General features: G+C 38.4%; 1 protein-coding gene across 4 annotated transcripts in view; it reads right to left on the bottom strand.

Moving 5' to 3' along the window:
• The window catches only part of LDLRAD3 (low density lipoprotein receptor class A domain containing 3), a 106,541-nt gene that overhangs the window by 12,038 nt on the left and 73,026 nt on the right, over nucleotides 1-21,477 (bottom strand). For 2 of the 4 annotated variants that reach the window (XM_063398323.1, XM_063398324.1), the window contains exon 5: nucleotides 12,519-12,614. The exons of the other annotated variants lie outside the window; for them this stretch is intronic. In XM_063398323.1, coding sequence (XP_063254393.1) covers nucleotides 12,519-12,614 — 96 coding nt within the window. The remainder of the gene's footprint in view (nucleotides 1-12,518; nucleotides 12,615-21,477) is intronic. 4 annotated transcript variants of the gene reach the window in all.

Below are 21,477 nucleotides of genomic sequence, written 5' to 3'. Positions count from 1 at the left end.
CTGATAAAGGAAACATAGCAGGTTGTGCTCAGAGGTCTATTTTATTGACTGTGAACAAATTTGCTGTCTCAAAGTTTAAAAAAAGATCTGAGAGTAACTGCATTAAGTCTGCCAGACATGGCGATGAGAGGCTATTATTTTATCTTTCGCAATCCTCTGCTCAAGCCCGGCTTTTCACAGTTCATTGGAGAAAAAGCTTTTGAAATACATAATCTGAGCAGACATCTGTAGCCTTAATGAGCAGGAGTCACGGTCCATCTCCAACAAAGATGCTACTGTAACAACACATTTAAATTCCAACTGGTTAAAGTGCAGAGCTGCAGCTTGGAAGGTTAAAGACAACAAAAATCAAATGCAGACAAGCAGAGCCTCTGCACATTATTTACTTTCTGTGTCTGGAGTTCTTAGGGCATCCGGCTAAATCTCCCAAAATTCTTATTAAATTTTTCATCCTTGATGATTTTATATGCCACCAAAACAAATCTCATATAGCTTTTGTGCACTGAACTCTCAGAATACTCTTTATTCTAGTGATGTTTTTCTAACTGAGTTATCTGAGTTATCTTTTTTCCCTATTGCCCTTCTCAGTGTTACAAACAAGATCTCTCTCAAACAACAGAGCACCTTGACCTCATGAAGTCTCATGCTAGGTTACCACTTTTCCCCTCCTGAACAGTTTCACAGTTCCCACAGACACCAGAGACAAGGATTTGATTTCAGCTGCATTCAAAGCATGTTTTTGCCCTGCTTTCTCTGCTTCAGGCACAGAAGAGAGATTCACTAATGGAAGTGTTACACATACTAAATAGACCTTGTCTATGGGAATTGGCCAGAGGAATACAATATGATTACACCTTTGCTTAACAGGTATTTGGTAAATGGATAAGATTTCTGGGAAGGTACCAGGATGAAGTTCCTTCCAAATAGGTCTGTAACAGTGATGGCTTCACAGACAAAGACACACAATAGGCATCTGCACAGATATCCTGGCTTCAAATGGCACCAAGGTGATCCTGTGTTTAATTCCCTGCTAAACACAAGTGTCCCTAATGCCCACAGACCAGAACCACAGCAAACAGAACAGCCCTTGATCTAAGAAGCTGGAGCAAAGGGTGGATCTATTCCCAGCTCTCGAAGTTGCCCATCAGGTAATTTTCTCCACCTCTGCCTGGCTCCTTGCCCAGCTATCCCCACCTGAAAACTAGACAGTGATGTTCTCACTTTCTCAGGACATTCTCCAAAGCTCTTTCATGTGGACAAGAACTACATTTTCCTGAAAAGTTTAAGTGTTTCAAATATCAATCAGACGTCTTAAATAGCACTGCATGCTCTGCCTTTACCTATTCTTTCAGATGACTGGAAAGACAGTCATGACCTTGCCTGCATAAAGACAGTAGGACTCTTGATATGAAGAATATATAAATATATATATATATTTACATCACTATTGGTATTAGTGTAACAACTTGAGCTCTGAGCAGTGAAACAGAATTTCTCTGTATAATGCACTTTAGAGGCTCTGAGCAAAACAATGGTTCTTGCTCCCAAGAATGTTAAGCTAAGTGTAAGACTTGGAACTATATATAGTTATACAAGTAGCCAGCAAGACACAGATAAACCCAAGGACAGTAGCAGTCAGCAGAATTAGAAGCAGTGCCAGCATGTTTCATTCAGTGCACCAGAATGAGTGCATTACCAGTGCCTTCCTCCCCAGACTTAAATCCTTATCCTGACCACGCGCTACAAGAGCTGCGCTTTCAAGTCTTTGCAGCTGCTCTAAAAGAGCAGCTGAGTCAGCCCGAAGATCAAGAGCCTCACCTCTCACATGCCATCCTTTTTTATCTTCTGCAGGGTAGGATAATTACTCCATGCACTTCACACACACACAAAGAAAAGAAAAGCAGCAAACTGAGCAAATAAGTAGAGAACTAAGAAATACTTAACAGTAGTCATAGCAACCAAAGTTCTAAAATTAACTTGGCAGCAATGTAAAAACCTGCAAAGCCAAAACCTGCCATAAAGCACAAAAACAAAAGGTCCACACTTGGCAGCTGGATGGAGCCCAAAGAGGAAATTAAAGTGTTACTCAAATGTAATTCAGGATTACTCTAGCATTGATCTATGCAGCAGCTCCTGGACACGTGATAGGACAGTGGTGTACTTTGATTCAATCATAGCCAGTACAAAAACCAGGCCCAAAAGCAGGGCTAGAACATAAAAAGGAAGAATCCTGTTAGTCACCTCTTTCTCCTTTGCAAGTGGAGGGTCACCATCAAGGAGGCTACCAGGAAATTGGTTACTATAAAGCTCTTGTAACATTTTAAGACAGGAAGATGCCTGTCTTAGGAAGAGTTTGGGGCACTGAAAGCTTTAGGGGCTTGGGCTACTATTGGCCCCAAACAAGCACTAAATTAAACATGCTCTGTAGGAGGAAAATCTCTAACCGAGGCACTTTGGTAGACCAAGCTTATAAAATAAATCAAGAATCCGCTTCGAAGAAAGAGAAACAGTATTATCTTCATAGCATAAATGTGCTCTTGCTGAGACACATGACAACTACACACCTCCCAGGCTCTAGTGCCACTTCAAGCAAGGTGCCTAAGCTGGAGATAATAGCCACTGATCCTAAAGCATAGCCTGCTCTTTCCTCCAATCTCCTAAGGGGTATTCCAGTCTCATCTTGTTCCAGTCACAAACAGTATTTCCCAACTGCATAGAAGTCCAGGTTTGGGGTCTTTGGTTGCTGTGTAATCTCTTGCATACCAGTAATAAGGATTATAGGATATATAAAGTTTTAATGGAGAAGTTAACAGAACTGCAAAATTCAACCAGCAAGACCCAAGTGTATTCAGTTTGCAATATTTAAGGAGTAATGGACGTACACTAAAATGCAAGAAGTTCCACCTCATCATGAGAAAGAATTCCCTTAAATTGAGAGTGGCAGAGCACTGGAATAGGCTGTCCAAGGAAATCACATCATCTCCCTCTCTGGAGACATTCAAGAGGTCCCTTTCAACCCTAGTGATTCTTTGATTCTGTAATATCAGCTTAACCTTCATTTCAACTAAAGTATACTATTTTCTACCAAATAACCTTGGCAACACTGGTAAATTTATATGCAAGGGCAGTGTCCTGTCTTCTGCAAAGGTTAATTGGAGCTCTGAGCCAGGTAAGAGCCTGGACATTGTATCAGCTCCCTGCCAGTGCAAAGGCATGCCCTACCTTAATTTTGAAAGGTCTTCAGTACAGTTTCAAGTCAAAAGTACGAGGGAAAACAGGTTTGCCAAAGGCTATGGGGTGGCTTTGCCTTTCCTATTCCCTAAGTGTTTAGAATCCAAGTTGTCATGACATACTCCACTAACATTCCTCAGAATCATGTGAATATCTAGGAGGTAGAAAAAACCAACAAATAAAAACAAAAAGTAAACTAATTAAAATGAAAATTTGTGGATGAAATGCTTGTGTTTTTATCATCAACTCTGAAACTAAATTACAATCACTGCAAAACTGTTACAAATTTATCTTGAGTGATCTATATGCCTGGAAAAAAATGCACGTTATTTCAACAGAACGTCTGGAAAAAGCTGAATGTGGGATGCTGAGCAGGACAGATGAATTGCATTTCTATAGTGTTTATTCTGGAGGCAGGCAAGAAGAGACACACGGTGCTCAGCTAGGATATGCACATTAACTTTTTCCTGGGTGCTGATTAGTGCTATGAACAGCTGGAGCGTAAGAAGGATAATAAGGCTTGAAGAAATGCAGTGCTGGATTTATGGAGTCTGGAGTCAGGTACACATGGCAAGAAATACTGCTTAAATGGGATCTATTGTAGAGTAAGTTTATAATCAGTTTATAAATTTAGTCTAATAGTTCAAGAACTGTATTTTAGTGGCTCTGATTTTTGTCAAAGTGTTAGTATAATGTTCATATCCTGTTTTACGTATTAATATTGTCAATCCTATTTTTTTTCTAGAATGGTGAAGAAGAGATATTGCCAGATACACAATACACATAGCTTCACTTGTTCAAGATACTAACAATCTAGAAACCATGAGCAGGTTGTGATCCTGAGTAAAAAAAGAAACAAATCCACAGAGACAGACAATACCCTTCCAGGTCACCTAATCCTAGTGTCACCTTTCACATCACCCGTTCATTCATACCCACTCAATGCCCTTTCAATGACTGCCTCCAGGATGCCACAGAACAAACCAGCAGCAAATCCACCCCAACAAAAGCCTGCAGGCCATCCTCTGGCTCCAGGAATCAAAAGGAGACTAGAGAAGAAAGCAAGACTGCAACAACTGAGAGATGAGGGTAGACACTCAGTCCAAACCAAGATGAAGCTCAGTGCTTGGCTCCAGCTGCCAACACGCCTGTGTAAGGTTACATTATGAGAGGCTTTGCCTCTTACAGTTATCCTGACTTTGCATTACAATTGTTTGACATACAAACTAATGTTTCCTTTCAGCTACAAGCTTTGTAAACTCAAGAAACTCTTGCCAAACAGTGGCCTCAGTAGCTTCACTGAGTTCAGGTTCCACCTTCAGGAAGGTCTTAACAAACACTGTGCCTGGCTGCAAATCAAATTCTAAATATTTCCTTAAATACTATATGTACATATATACAACAGAAAAAAAAAAAAAAAAAAAAGGAGCAAAACACAACAGCAAAGAAGACAGCAATTGACTGTGAAAGCAGCTATTGCAGAGCCCTTTTTGACCTTCCTGATCACAACACCCAGACCATCAAATGCCAGAGAAAGGGTGAGGGAGGAAGAAAGAACAGAGAAGTAAATGAGGCAAAGAGAAGAAAAAAAAGCTGCATTTGAAAGCTAGCGAACACAAATGGGACACTAACAAGCATCTGGAAGGCATTAACACCAGGAAGAGGATAAACATGTGCTTTTCATCCCCTGATAAAAATCTCACTTGACCAGAAAAGATGACACCGAAAAGAGGGAGAGGGAGGGAAACATTCACAGGCTGTGGCTGCCAGTGGTTCATTAGAAAATTGAAAGCTTTTCAGGGGGGCCCAAAAAGCTCTGCTCTGAATCTGAACCTATTCAGTAATTACCTGAATGACAGAGAATGCTTATTCAGCTTACTGTTAGGCAGCATCAATCCTGCTAGATGAGACCAAAATTAAAAATTATTTTAAATTATCAGAAATGGTCAGGATCACATGTAGTCAGGTGTCAGCAGGGAATAGCATGTTCACCTGCAGTGAAAAATAGCACCCAAACAGAATCCAGTTCTAGCAAGGTGTGTGTGCTCAAGTATTTATCCAGCTCAGGATACCACACTTAAAAAAGCAAAGGTGAATCAGAGCTTGATGGAGAACAATAATGAACTATCAGATGCCCACACAGACACTAACTACCAAGAAGGGATTGTTTAGGCTGAAGAAAACATTCCAGGGAAGCTTTTAATATTTTTAAATACAGAGGTTTGAAATAAATGAGAATCCAAACCATGCCTGCTCTAACAATATAAGTGCAGGGCTTTCAAACACTTCAGGGAAATGTCCCGAATGACTAACATGAGAAATTACAGCTTTATTTCATATGTCTGATTAGAGCTGTCACCTCTGTCATTGAACACACAACAGTAGCACCATGTGCTGCCATGCCTTTAGATTTCCAATTACACTGACCAATCTGATGATTTTATCATAGGGACTATCATTTCTGTATGTCTTCAGGAGAGTTCCTCAATGTTTTTCTGAAGAATATTAAAAAAATCCTATAAAATTTAAGTATCTACAATCCAGGTTAAATTTGAACCACTTACCCCCAAAGGCAAAGCACCACAGTAACTTACTACCTACATGTGTAGCTCTGGTGTGAGGTGCAATTTGCAAAGTGGCAAGGAGAATGCAGCACTGGAACAGATCCCCTCAAGCTAACAATGGTCTAGCTGAGCTTTGGAAGTACCCTGAGACCTCTGACAGTCCTGACTGTATACACTGGCCTGTAGTCAGAAATAACAACACTTTCACCCTGCCAGTCAAATAACCCAAAACACCTCATAAAACCTAAATTTGGGATATTTCTTCTGGTGAGCTGACAAATCTGTGTTTGTTTCACCAAACCTGCCTTCAGAAAAAAAGATGAAAAATGCCTTCTAACAATGAGAATGGAGGTCCTCTTGTAAAGAATTTTATATCACTTGTTACATGATCCCATTCTTCTCCCAGGTTCAGTAAGAGTTCATACTTCATTGACAAATCAATAAATTCTGTGAGCCTTAGAAGCTACCCATGCATTCAGAGAGGAAGGAGGAGCTCATCTCCTCCTTTAGAGTGCAGAAGACACTTGGACACCTTTCCCCTGTGGATGGACTTAGCATAACATTTCAGACAGTAAATCAAGACATTATAGTACCTGGGACTTTATCCAGAACCATTTTTTTTTTGAAACATGCATTATAAAAATTTTGGTCTCACTTTAGCAAGTTTTCATATAAATAAATTAAGCAAAAAGTATCTTTAATTACAGAATGAAGAAAATTGCTGCACTTGATGAAAGGTGGTTTATTCAGCACTGACAAATGCAGCTTAACGAATGTGAGTGTGGCAGATTTTTTTTTTATTCTTGCTAAAGATGTAGTCTTGTTTTTTTGTTTCCAGAGAGATTGTGGAAACATTTATTTTCCCTTTGACCCTGGCTGACTGACTAAACTAGTCATACTGAATTGTGCAATTCTTGATATGAAAAGCATGTGTACAATGCAAGAAAGAAAAATTTATATTAAGAGGCAAGAATTATAATTATTAATCACTATGTCAAGATAATTACTGTATGCAAGGGCAAATGAAGAGATTTTTGGTGGCATACTTATAGTTCTTGTTCTGCGTGAAAAGACTGGAGGCAAATAATAATGATTAGTACAGCTTAGCATAGTTTAAAAGGCACTGAATTAGCTAATGTGTCACATGAGAACGAACCTTTATTGACAGAAACTTCAGCTAATGCCTAGCAGTGGTAAAGAAGGTTAATAGAAAACTGGCTTATCACAAGGAAAGGATGTTAACTGTATTGTGGAAAGATTCTGCAAAACCCCAATGAAACCATGTTTGAACGCTGGCAGTCTATTCTGGCCAGCTTACTTGAAGACAGAATTAGGTTGATGGAGAGTACAGCATGAGAAACAAAGACGATGAATGGAGGAAACAGGGCTTAAATATCAAGAGAGAAAAAAACATGCTTTATTTAGTACTGAGAAAATATTATTAAGAGGAGATATGACTGAAGTATTTATAATAGCCACGGGTTATAAAAAGTAAGCTCAGTGACTAATTCTTAGATAATTGGGCAGATCAGAACTAAAGGTAAACAAAGGTAAAAGGGAAAAGATGCAGACAAATTTAATGAAACACTTCTCAGGAATAAGAGAAAATAAGTAAAATGATGCTTCATGACTAGATTTAAACAAAAGATGGGGGACTGTGTGGGCTGGGTATAAGCTTCTAGGGAGCATAATTTGTAATAGCTGAGACTTGTTTCCATTTACACACACACGAGCATCTGCTGCAATTTTAAAAATCATTCTTACGAAAGGTTAGGAGTTTATCTCATTTGAAAGAGGAAGAAACAAAACCATTTATTCCTTTACAGTACAGATGCAAATGACCAGCTGTAGTATTTTTTTACAGTACTATTCCTGTAAGTATTTTAAAACAAATCACATCAATGTTACAGTAATCCAACAAGACAGGTAAACCTATTCCTTACCTAAAAAGCAAGACTTAAATTAATAAAATGATTCACTTCAAGCTGCAGAGCTAAAGATTGTCAGCCAGGATCAAAAATTGGGAGTTCTCAGCTTCTATCAGCCATACCCTGCTCTCCACACACACAAAGACTTCAATGAATTATTTACTTTTCCTTTACTATCAAAGCGGAGGCAGTTTTATTGCTTTACTCTTAAGGTGCACTTAATTATCCTTGAGCAACCCAGTCCTGTCCTCCCAAGCACTCTGTGGTATTTTAACAAGCTGTCTACATACAGTATTCACACGTTAAAGATGGAGGTTGATTTAAAATGCTTATGTGTCATCTTAAAAACTTGTCTCAATACAAATTAGGAAAGAAAATTAAAAGAAAAAAAAAGGACCAAATCACACTGGATTCTAGTCTAAGTGGAACATGCCAAGCATCTAAAAATACTGAATAAAAATACAAAACAAACCACAGACACACTTGTTTTGCATGACTCCTTGCTCCCTATACAAATAGCTTTAATTTTTCAGCTAATTTTGTTCCTGTAGATAAGGACCTCATAAACAAAGACCTCTGTGCTTGATGGTTCCTCTGCATCATGCTCACCTGTGCAATTCTATGTCCTTCTCTCTGAACATTTTAAATACACAAACAACAAATGGTGCAATCTGCTTTCATCGGGCTTTTCACGGAAGTTTCAAGAGCTGTAAAATTAGAACATAATAGTTACCTGTGATTCATAAAGTGACAGATGACCTACGAGACCTCTACCTAGAAAAAATAAATCCTAAAATGCAATTTTCACACTCTGGGGTGTGACTACCCTGCCTTGGGAGTGTCACTGCAGTCTTGAAGGGATTAAAACAAAGAGCAGTCTCCATAACTAAGCCAGCTAAAAGTTTAATTAAATACAATTGCTTGCTGTGCTTCCCTTTCCCAAACAGCCTCATACATATTTATCACTGTAATTACAGCAGTAAAAACCTCCACAACTAATTATGCCATGCTTCTCATCTTCTATATGCCTGGAATTTTTTACATAATTACTACTGAAATTAATTGCAAGTTAGTTAATTTTGCACTTTGTCCTTTCAAGCTTAATTGAAAATTAAAATTTTTCAAACCAGTCATTCTTGAAAGCATGGTGCTTTTACCTCAGATGGTGCCATAACCAAAATGTTATTTTAATGGCTTTTAGTAATATAGCATAGAGGAGCAGTGTAAATTTTATCATCTAAAATAAGAGAGCGTAGCTCTAATTCATATGTACCATATGGTTGGTAGTGCTACACTTTCCACAGAATATTTAGCCTGCCCAGTGCCACTTGGCCTCTCATGCAGTGTATCAGCATGCCACCCCTTGAGATACAGACTATCAGCCACAGTTACCTTAGATCAAGCTCAAACTCGGAATTTTATTTGACTATAGTTGTGCCTAATGATATTGGATGTCCAGTTCTACAATCGATTCTGAAGAAGTAATGAATACTTCCTCTCGTAAAAAGTAGGGGAAGAGCCAAAATTTGACTTGGTCTAGAAAAATAATAGCCTGAAAAATTTTGACTTACTCCAGAGGAAGCACAAAGTGTCCTCATCTTCTAGGGTAGTCTCTGTAATCAACCGTGATTTATTGACTTTGGGAGTGCCTTTAATGAAGGACACTGTACAATATAAAATCTTCCAATCAACTAAAGAAGTATCTAAATGCCATGCTGTGACAACAGACAGAAGATGCAGAACCCCTGGATGGGGATCCCAGCAATTTCCAAAACACAACTGGTACTCAAACAGGACCGGTGACACATCTCAGCAAACCAGAGGACATTTCATGGGCCCACACCATATAGCCCCACGTAACTCAATCCTCTATTTTTAGTATTTCTCAATTATTTTCATTTAAACTATGTCCTTAGGATCTTACAAAAATGCTAATATTAGGGGGTTTTGCCCACTAAAATAATTCATTATTGTTTTAAACAAAGTCTGTATTTCAAACACCTTTTCAATCTTAAACTTCAAAGCTTCAATCTTACTGTGGTTTTTTTTTTCCATCTGTCAAGAAATCTTGTGAATTTCTATTTAGACATAAGATTTTCAAAAGCACAAGAGAACTTTGCTAGGAGAGCACTTGTTCCTTACTCCTCCACAGTCTCTATAAACCAATGACTCAATGGGTAATTTTTCTCTTACAATCTTTTGTTTCAGTTTCTGTAGAATCTTTCAATTCTGTAGAAATGTCCCAATTTCTACAGATTAGTTCAATAGCTTGTTGCAACAAAAATCAGGGTGGTTGGGGAGTAATTAAAAAGGTAATTAATAAGAAAGAGCATTGAAAGTCAAGAGCTCAAGAATGCCAAGAAAGCTCTTTTGGCAAGCATGGTAAAGACCTATGAGAAGTGATCCCTTACCAGCAAAGCAAATGAATACAGTATTTGTTCTATCTCAGCAGACTAAGAGCTGCCTGTGAGTAGCTGTGAACGTGTGAGCCACATGTGTATTATTAGCTAGGAGGTTCTGAACAAACTAGACTGGTACAGTGTCAGAAAGCAATGATTTCTGTTTTACAGATAATTTGCAATTCAATGAGGAAAAATTCCTACTTGTTTACTATGTCCAGATTAAAAGTGAACCAAAACATAAAATTCACTTGTGCATTTTCACAGACTGACTACAGTTAAATACTTCTACCCACATAAAATTGCAAAGCTCTTTGTAAACCAGTCTCAAATTTTCTTAATCAAAGAAACTTCATTCTGCTAATGGCTATAGCAAGTGTTACACAGATGCATACACAAAAATACAATGATATATTTGGTGTGAAATTTTTTTTTTGTACTCTACAGCTTTATCTGATGGAGGTCCTCTACGCTCTTATTCAAACCTCAGAAGATATGCTTCAAAAATTTCAAGCCAGTTCAAATGTTCTAAGGATTTCTCAGTGTATACCTACATACTACACTAAGGAACATTTTTAAAATCTAAAAAGAACAAGAAAAAAAGAAGAAAAATCAGATTCTGTCAGCCTTACAAATGTTGACAGTCATTCATTTCAACTACTCCACCACAATACTTCTGCTTTAATTAAACATTAAATCAGTCAAGTAGGCATGCAGATTTAATTACTGCTGTGGTTTAAAATGAGCTTATTTTCCCTTGAAGCCAGTGAAGGTTAGCAGGATGACCTCAGTATAATGGAAAATCCTCAGTCTGGCAGGATGCTGGACACGAATTTGTCCCTTATGGCACAGTTTAAATATCAGTCTCAGTAATACAATGCTCACAAAGAAGTACTGGTTTAACAAGTTTAATCCAACATACCTGAGGTCTATGGCAACTGAATATTTGATGGAAATAAATCAACCTGTTTTAGGGAAACAGCCTATTCAGCATTAACTCTGTCAGCTCAGTAAGGGCGGACCTGATGCAGATGTCCCCAAACATCTTCATGTTTCACTGATACTTTTCTCCTCTGACTGATGGTTGTGACCATTTCACTCAGCCACCTCAGTACAGGAGTCAGGTCACTTCAAGTGAAATGGTCAGAGCTCTCATAGGGGACACGGGCGGTACAGGAAAGGGGAAAGAAAAGAGGACCACATGTTATCAGTTCAAAGCATTTCCTATCAGACAAGAGAGGGAGGACTGTCACCTTGAGCATAGTCTCCTCCTGTTCACACCAAGGGTTTGGAAGAGACCAAGAACTCACCCAGCATGATGATGGTAAGAAGTTCTGTTCTCTCCTGAGTTATGTCCTACAGGGACTCCTGAATAGCTGTCAGCAATCTGAAACCCACCCAGTGATTTCCAGACCTTTGTGAAGGAAAATCTGTGTATGTTTTCATCCTTTTTCTGCACTAAGATTTTTGACCAAGAATCTCAAAGACTGTGTGTCAGATGCAGACAGTGATTCTGGTTCTGGGCAAAACTCAAGCAATGAAAGTAATTACTTGCTTAGTGACAGATCTGAGTAGTTGAAAACAGGGCAAAGCTGTTTAGTAGGAAACAACTACAGACATTTGTATTTATTAAAAAAAGTAAGTATGCAGTGAAAAGCAACTGGCAGCTGAGAAGGTACTTAGTAATACAGTCCTGTTGCATTTAAAAATTGCAGATGTTCCTGAGTATCTTTGCAACCCTACTCTAATACTCTGTCTAGACAAAAACACCATAGAATGTATAACATATGACACTTTCTACATCCTCTGTGGGGATTAAGCAATAAATCAGGTTTTCAGACTCAGAAAAATTGCATTCTTTTGAAAGTGACTTGCCAAATTTCAGTAAAGGAAAGGTTTTCTGCCCTTGGGAATAAACCCACGATGCTTTAGGGAAGAGTACCAAGAGATCATATCCAGGAAAATAACTGAACCAGTTTTGAAGTAATGGGATCTGTAGAGATCAAGGAGAAAACAATGACATATTCTATGCTGCACACCCTCTTTTTAATGCTGCATCTTACACAAACACTCCAAACTTGACACTCATTGTACAGAACAAATATTATGCACATTCTTCATTGCATGCTAATTCTGCAAAAGAACAGCAGCATTATGACATTTACCACAAAATCAGTATTCTTCTATTCTCTTTCTTCACTAGCATCTGGTAACGAGGGCAGTTGGGGCTGTGTGATTCATCTCCCCCAAGTTACTGAACCTACCTAAGCTTTAGGTTGTGGCCTAACAATTACAGTGCACCCAGGAAACAGGAGATGCCAAGTCTCATCTCTTCTGCAAGGACTGCTGATGCTTTTCTATACAGTGCAACACATAAATACATTAACCCTACTTACTGAAAAAGGAATACAGAGCTGCCTCCTCCCATGCCTCTTTTGAATCGTCCTTCCTCTTTCTCTCCCTTACCCTCCCAAGGACTCTCCAATTTTCTCCTACAAAGCAATAAAATGTAATTAAAAAAAAGTGTTTCCACCCATATACCCTGCAGCTGTAGAGTTCAAGGTTCTTCTTTAAGGTGTTTTGCTCAATCATTTTAGGATGAGGGCAGCAAGGTGTTCCAAGGTGTTCCATTCTTCAACAAAGACTTAACTAACCATGATAGAGTATGAAAGGGAAAATCAGCTTATCCTGGGTCTTTCTAAGGTCAGTGAATGCAAATGTTACATTTCTGGTGGAAATTAATCCTGTTTGTGCATGTGAGCTCTCCACCTTGGGAGTCTTTGGTAAATGAACTCCAGCTGAGAGCATCTCAGTCAGAGACATGTGTGAAACCAAAGCCAAACTGCTTTGCTCCACCCAAATGGAAGCAGATACAGAACACTTCAGCTGCATTAATCTAGGTCCCTTTTTGGACTGTTTGCTATACAGTGGCACAGATCTTTCAAAACCACATCCTTCTCATTCTGTGGTCTCCACCATCACCATCAGCATATGGGGGATAGATTAGTAACAAACTTTCTTTCTGACTATGTCCTTGGCATAGTTTCTTTATTGAAACTCTAATGTAATTATTCATTTGCTTACTAGTTGCTTGTTGTTTGACTGTTAACAGGATATAGAGCATTTCACTTAATGAACTGTACATTTTTATTTAACAATCCTTTATACTGCACTGCTTTTAAATAAGGGACCGGGTGAAAAGATCTACTGCACTACATCATACATGGCAAACACTTTCTTAAATAAGGAAAATTTCCTTTCATTTGAAGCCTACAGAGCAACTTCATCGGTTGGTCTGTTCTATTTACTTATAGAAGTAAATTCTGTAAGTAAATTCTATTTACTTATATTTGGTGAATGCATGCCACATAAGCATTTGCATGGCAATACATGGTGTGTGATAAACAGTTTAAGTACCTTATGCAAATTCCTTCTTTTCCAGCACAGGAAAGCTCCTATCCATCCTATACACTGAATTTTTAACACTTCAAGGGGTGATTTGACTTAAATAAACCCTAACTCAGACTGAATTGTATGGAAATAACCCAAGGCTCTGACTTTCTCCTGTAACTAATGACACCCTTATAAAACACAAAAAGTACATGCTCTTTACTATTTTTCTGGATACCTTATAGTAAACCAGGTATCCTGGAATTTTCCTTTCACACCTTCACTCTAACAAACTCCTGATCATTAAAATATCATAAAAAGATGCAAGCAAGTGCTTTCATCTGTCTAGAAGAATATTCTGAACTAGACTGAAAAGCAAGAAACAGAAGATACAGACTACTACTATTCAAGCCACAACATGCCCATGGATGAAGTCTGCTGTTCATTACCAAAAGCTTTTTGGCAGTAAGAAAACGTTCCAGGAACCTGTTCTCCAGTAATATATGTACATGTATATGAAAAAGAAGACATCTGTTACAACTGCATTAATGTTCACTTTTGATTGCTCTGCACAAGCAGTTAACAATTAACGTGCACTGCTGACCAAAAAAAGTTAACTTCCTACCCCTTCTAGTTAATATAGATGCTTTTTCCTCAGGAAGAAAAATACATTTTTCTGTAGTTCCCAGAGTTGTGAGTGCAGGTTTGCTGTTCTGCCTCATGGTTATACTGTGCATTTGAATCATACACCATTTAAGATAAAATAACGTGAAGTTTATGATCCTGTCGGTTTTTAAAAGCTAATGATATGTGCTACTTAAAGCAAACTGCAAGCCCAGTGGGAGGCATTATAATTAATACAGTTTGTTCAAAGAAAAACAAATGCAATTCCCCCTCATCTGTCAGCCAGCTGCACTGCAACCTGAACGCAAGGAACATGGAACAATAAAGCAAGCATCTGAGAAAATCAGACAGAACTGGGGCTCAACAAACAACAGTAAGAATATAAGCCAACTGCATCAATATCAGGCAGGAATATTTGAGCTTGTAGCATCTATTTAATAAATATAAATTTTCTCCATCTGTTCTAGTTTCAGGTTTATCTTTCCTAGCAGAGATTACAAGGCAATTTCGAAATTCTCTCTCCTAAGGAGTGCTCTTTAATTGTACTTATAAATTATGAGAGCTTGCAAATTCAAGCACAGAGAAAAAACACAGTAGAAAACAGGGGAAAGAACAAAGAAAAGTTTGCACAGCAGGATAGGCCATGGGAATTTCTCCCCAGTCCCTGAAATCAAACCCACACCAATCAGTGGCGTCCCATTAGCCACTAATCTGATATTGATTTTAATCTCATTTACACCAGATTAATTACTACAATACCAGATGACTTACTACTCATTTAAAATGGAGTATGTTATACCCAGATCTGGTCCTTAACATTTTGACAATCTTAATATTGATTCCCCCACAGCATCTACTCTTGCAGAATTCCTCTCACTAACATCTACAAAGCCATTCTTTTAATATTTTTTTCTTAAAAGAACACCACCAACAAAATTTCAAGACTGGCTGTCAAGCAGTTACAACGAATTCAATCAGTACTTGGTAATGGTCTCATGCTCTAATATTAGTCTGGTACTTCCAAGCACTTGCTGAGGCTTGAAATGACAGAGATGTTCCATTTTGCGCCCTGACGCAAATGTAAATTTTTTAACGTACTGTGCTGCTGAAGTAAGACAGCCTTCATCTGAGTGAGAAACCAGTCTTGTGGACTACAGGTTAGCCAACAGCTTCCAAGGAGGACATGTGGATGAGAACAGGTATCCTTGGTAGAAATCTGCCTAGACAATGGTAGAGATACACTGTCCTCCCCTCCTGCTGTGCCCAAGTGATCAAAGAGCTATCAGCTGAGTATTTGAGTTGTACATGAAGTATGGAGTTTAAATTACCATGTCAGTGGCAATGTATTGTTGGGCATGTCTTCATACACATAAACCTGCACAGCTTCATTTTCCTTCATTGCTGGGCTTCATTTATGGCCAACAGCTGTTTCTATCTTTAAACGATTAACACTTCATTTTGGAAGAGAAGGAAAATAGTCAACCAGGTCCTCTCTACACTATTTATAAAATTCACCTGGCCTGTGAGAGAAGTGACTGCAAGAGGGGCAACACCAAGAACCTTCCCCTTAGCAAGAGTATGCGTTTCTCTTAATTGCTTTAAAAGGAAATGGGTGGGTAATGACATGCACTGCAGATCTACTTAGAAAGAAAATGACTCAAAATTTGGCATTCATGACATTTTAAATAAATTAATTTTTTCCTGCACTGTTTTTTCTCCTTCCCTTCCCCCACACCTCTACAGATGTGAAAAAAAATCTAAATCTAATTTACATCAGTCCCGACATTTATCTTGCTACAAAACTTGTAATAGTATACTATTTTTCAAGCAAAAGGGCAATTCTGAGACCACACAACCCAGAGTAACTCAGGATGGCATCCCTCACACCCAACTAGGTAAGTGAAAAACCACTGTCACCACCAGCATCAGATCTCCTCCTTAGAGCTGATTATTGCACTGCTCTAATTTTTGCTTAGCTCAGTATTACAGAGCTGTGCATACGACATACACATCATACTTGTTCAGAAGTGTGACCACCATGAAGAAATGCAATAATAGATAACTGGTTTATTGCTCATTGACTACTACAAATGTCAATAACTGTTCCAGCCTCTATTCTTCTCACTGCTTTCATCCTCTAAGGGAACTATGTTTTTGCCTCACACAACATACTGACCCCATTCACTGGATTTTCAGCCTGACTGGTCTTTTCTTTGCACTGATGATTTAAAGTGGTAGACACCTTATTTCCAGCACATCTATTTGTGAAAGAGTTAATGATACCTTTTAAATTTGGGTAGCTTGAGGACTGTTTCACTTAGCTATGCACAGAAACAGAACAGAAGCAGCTGAATGAGCAGCAATGAACACAGAATTCATATCAATGAACTGCATAACCTACATAATATTTTATGTGATGTGGGGTTTATATTAATTCTTTTCAGTATGTACAGAACCATGTAAAATTCAGAATTGTCTTCAGAACGGTAAGTACGTTTAAATTTTAATGGCTTAGAAGTATCCTTTCAGACTCAACTTCTGAAGATGCCAAAACAAAACAGTGTCTTCTCACAAATCAATTATAAGCAATTAACAAACAAGAGCTGTTTTTTGCCGAGATGAGGGGGTACAGGAGAGCGCCAGCTTTGGATTGTCCATAAATCAGGAAGCAATCCTCTCACTAGTACCTCCACAGCACTTGTGTCATCCCCCAAGATCCATGGGGCTTGTATGCTGTCACTTCAGGGGAACAGAGGCCGCCACACACACAGACTGTGTGAACACGATCATTAGGAAGACGCCAACAAAGAAATTACTTCCCAAGTAAAAAGCCTCAACAGAACAACAGATGCTTCTTCCTGCGGCTAATTAGTAACAGCAAAAATTCTCCCCCACCTCTGTAATAGAACAAAAGCCATTTTACCAAATGAGCCTCAGTGCCTTCTCTGTTCTCATGTTTCGGCCTGCAACAAAAATTCCTCTTTGTGTATTTCCAAGAAGAGCAGATCTGAATGAGCATAAACTTATCTTTTGAGGAAGCACACTCTGAAAATACTTTCAATTGCATTGTTTTAATGAGAAGGTATTAATCTCTTCCTGATAATTAGTGGATTTAATTAATAAGGACAGTCTTTCAAAGAACTAAAATCTGACTTTCTAATGCATACCAAGCTAATTGAAAAAAAAAAACTACCTGAAATCAGAAGCAGGGATAACACACCTAGAGTCATTAAAATTATATGTGAAGACTACAAAAAGGCTATCCAAGCCCTTTATCTTCTCAAGAGACAAAAATTACTTGTATAAGCAAAAAATACCCAATAAAAACGCCAAAACAGAAGAGACAAATTATAAACTTTGATTCATCATTATTTACTTGCACAGACAAAGCAAAAGAGTGATTTAATGATATTCTGAGGTTCTGAGACTTCTGTTTAATTACTGGACTTATTTCAAATGAAAATGTACAAATATGAAAAGGGATAAAAACATTTGATAAAGAGATTTAGAGGCCAGAGGATTTTGAGATCAAAAGGCAAATGCTTATTTTGCAAATATCCTCTTGTCACTACATCATTTTTTATATAACCCAAAACTGTTATCTTATAGGAATTCCTAGCTGAAATGTATCTTCAGTATTAAACTCTTCTTTCTGCTCAAGAGGATTAACAAGGCATAAAAGAGTCATGCTAGAAAACAAAGACTAATGTCTACAATCAGACTGTATTGATCAGAAGGGAAACTACATTTTTTTCTTTTGCACTTCAAATTGCTGATTGATACAAGCATTTTCCACAAACTGAAAAATGCCCATTTCACCCATGCAGAAGTCACACAGCATTTCTGCTGGCAGTCAGTGTAATGAAGTATGAGAAGCCTTTTTGGGAAATTCTACATACAGGAGCTCCACATTGCTAGAAGTGAAATAATCTACTAGGAGAAACATGACCTGAATTAAACTGCAAACATACTGCAGGATCCAATCAAGATCACCCTATTCCAAAACACCTTGTTGTAGGTGCCATGGGGAACTGCATGGATTAACTCCTAACCTTTCTAATGGCATGTCCAAGGGAGAAATGGATTCCCAACTTCTTCCTAAACAATGTTTTCAAGTGAACTTGTGACTGTATGTTTTTGTCCTGCTGGATATAAAAGACAAGACACTAATTGTTACTGTTTTTTAATGTCTTTTTACAAAGACATTAGTGACAGGACAAAGGGAGTGACTCTAAACTGAAAGCAGATTCAGATCATGTATTAGGAAGAAATTCTCTGCGGTGAGGGAGGTGAGGCACTTGAAGAGGTTGTCCAGAGAAGTCATGGATGCCCCATCAGGTCAGGCTGGATGAAGCTCTGAGCAAACTGATCCAGTGGAAAGTGTCCCTGTCCCTGCCAGAGAGCTTGGAACTAGATAATCTTTAAACCAATCTGAACTGGTGTAGGATTTTATGATTAAGTAAGCAATCAACAAATAGTTTATATAAATCTCTAACTATACCCTTTGAAGATAAAGGAAGTGCTACTGCTACCTTAAAAATTTGGGAAAAAGATTATTGCGACAGATACTTGCTGTAAGTCACACAGGATCACAGATGATCAAGGAACTAAATTCATTCTCTCAATTCTTTGATTAGATGGCCCAAGTGTCAAGGATGCCTTGTTTTATCTTTATAATCTCTCATGACGATTACAATGTGTCAGGAAGCCTTTAGACAGATCATTCCTATATTTCTCCTCTAGCTAAAAGCACAGTAGAAATAGAAGGAAAGTATTTTTAAAAATAAAAATCGTATCTTCCCTGATGTGCAAAACCAGTCGCCAACAATGCAGATCCTCTTAGTAACACTGAGAAGGATCAAGAGCAAGGAATACCTTCACATATTCAGCAAGTAAACACTCTGAATTGCACTCTCAAATGAATGACTAAATGTCAGAGTCCCTCCAGCAGCTCTCCTTCTCTGGAGGATGCATTCAAAAAGCTAAGCTCCACAAATACACCTAGAAAATCCTTCTTCCCTAGGAAGATGCTCTGTTACAGAGGGATCATTAGAATCATTATATTATCAATAAAACAGCAGATTAAGATCACGAGACTTATCAGCAATACCCTGCTCCCGGGTCTGTCAATGCAGCCATGGCTACACCAGCACAAGCAGCTGGGATGTTCTCATTCACTCTGCAATTGGTCTGCAGCACAAACAACAATAAATTCTGAAGCCATAATGGACTGGAAGATTCAGGATAACGAAATGACATTAAAACATCCTTCTTTACATCTCTGAAGACAGCTCCTGCTTTTAGGTGAAAAGCACAGGATGGCAGTAAATGAAGCATGCAGTGAGTATCTGCTCACAGATGGAGTTTCAGTACCTTTCCTAGATTAGCGACATTCTGCTGAGCATCCCCAGCTCAAGTCTGCAGTCTGAAATCAAAAATACCTGGGCCATAATGCAAAGTGCTACTCTGGGTTAAGAAATTTCTTAAAATCAAGTGCCTCTGTCTGAAGACATTGAGCAAGACAGGCATCATCATCAGTCTTTCTTCAGCTGACCTAAACTCAATTCTGTGGTTAACAACAAAAATATTGACCAAATCTGTACCTCTGACTGACAGAACAGCACACATTCCCAGGATTAATGATTCTGGAATCATGGTCTTGTACTGATCCTATCCTCTGGTCCAAGGCAGTTTGAAGGAAGACAGTATTGATCATCAATGCCTTATCCATGGGCATACATTTTAATTCTTTGGGCTTGAAAACAGGGTGTTTGTTTGTATGAGTGCTTTAGGTTTGCTCATTTTTACAGTTACTGGCTACTTTTAGAAATTTTACTATATTTCAAAGGCAACATTATTCTCATGGATCAGGGAACAAAAGAAATAGAGGGCAGAGAAACAATCAGAGTCACACGGTTTGCATAGACAGTTATAACAGAAGGCGAAGAATTTATGGTACGAAAGGATGCAAACACAAAAAGCTTAATGTTAACCTGATGTGATGCCAAAGAATTAAAACAGACTGAAAAGAAAATGTTTGACAGTACGTTCTCTGGATCATTAAAAATGTCTAAAAATATCCTTGGTCAGCAGCTTTCCTTGACACAAGCGACCTGTTCAGAAAAGCAAGTCAGCCTTCCACTAAATCCTGATCAATAAAAAAATCCACAGTATACAGCAACATCTTCTCTTGGGAAGTTAAATAACCAGTGCTTTGAACATCTGACTAACACACATGCTAGTGAGGGAAGGAAAAATTAAAGTAGCAGAAAGCTGTGGAGGTACATGAGGGAGAAGCGCAGAGGACGTAAGCTGGAAATAGCAGTGTTCAAGCTGCATGTCAAAATGCCACTCATAAGCACTTGACTTACACAGCTGATCTGAAAACTCATGTAAATAAATATTTCCTTTAGAAAAAATATCTACTTGGCATACAAGAATCAATCACATGATTACATGTTAATAGACAGAAACAGAATGCTCTGAATGCATTTAATTATAGTAATGGAAACCAGAAGGGAAAACATTACCCACTGGAGTGACAGAGGCTATGGCAAGTTATTCTGACAGAAAATCAAACATGTTATTCCAGAGCTTTCTATGTGTAGCCCAGAGAAAAATGATCTTCCCTTTGCTCTAACGATTTTAAACACAAAACAAACTCAGCACTTACATGATACCATTAACAGCAAAACAGAAACTAAAATATAATTAGCATAACCCTGGCATGGCACAATTATATGAAAGGCTGATAATTCCTGCAAAGTGACTGTACCACACTTGAAAAGCTCAGCCACAACACAACCTAGAGCTGCCTTCTTTATCTGTGCCCCAGAAGCACAGCAGCTCTTGAAACAGGCACAAACTTAGCAACAGCTCAAGACATTTCACTCATCCATGACAGAGGCCATGTAGTTGTCAACACAGGAAGTTATACACAACTCTGACATTCAAGTGTGAAGTTTCTAATTTTAAGGGTTCATCTTGAGAAAGGTCTAGCTCAATTTTTACACAGGGAAGTGTCTGAAGTGGCCTATTTTCAAGTCATAAAAATGTGATGAAACAAGAATATCCACGGCAAAATATCTGGGGCAAAATATGGGAAGTACTCTAACATTATTACAGCTTTCAAATCAATCTCTATTGGACAAGGAGCAAAACAAAAGCTTTGACTGTTAAAGCCCACAGTGATGAGTTGAATACACATGAACCAGATCATGGAAAATGAGCCCACCAGTAGCAGAGATGCTCTGATCTGCTGCTCTCTGGGAGCCAAGATCACACTCATTGCAGAGGGTGGCAGGTTTTACCACTGAACACATGTTGCACCTCACAAGTCTC

This window comes from Prinia subflava, chromosome 5, assembly GCF_021018805.1.
Source record: "Prinia subflava isolate CZ2003 ecotype Zambia chromosome 5, Cam_Psub_1.2, whole genome shotgun sequence".
Lineage (NCBI taxonomy): Eukaryota > Metazoa > Chordata > Aves > Passeriformes > Cisticolidae > Prinia > Prinia subflava.
Note: the sequence above shows the minus strand (reverse complement) of the source record. Positions and strands in the feature narration are given on the sequence as shown.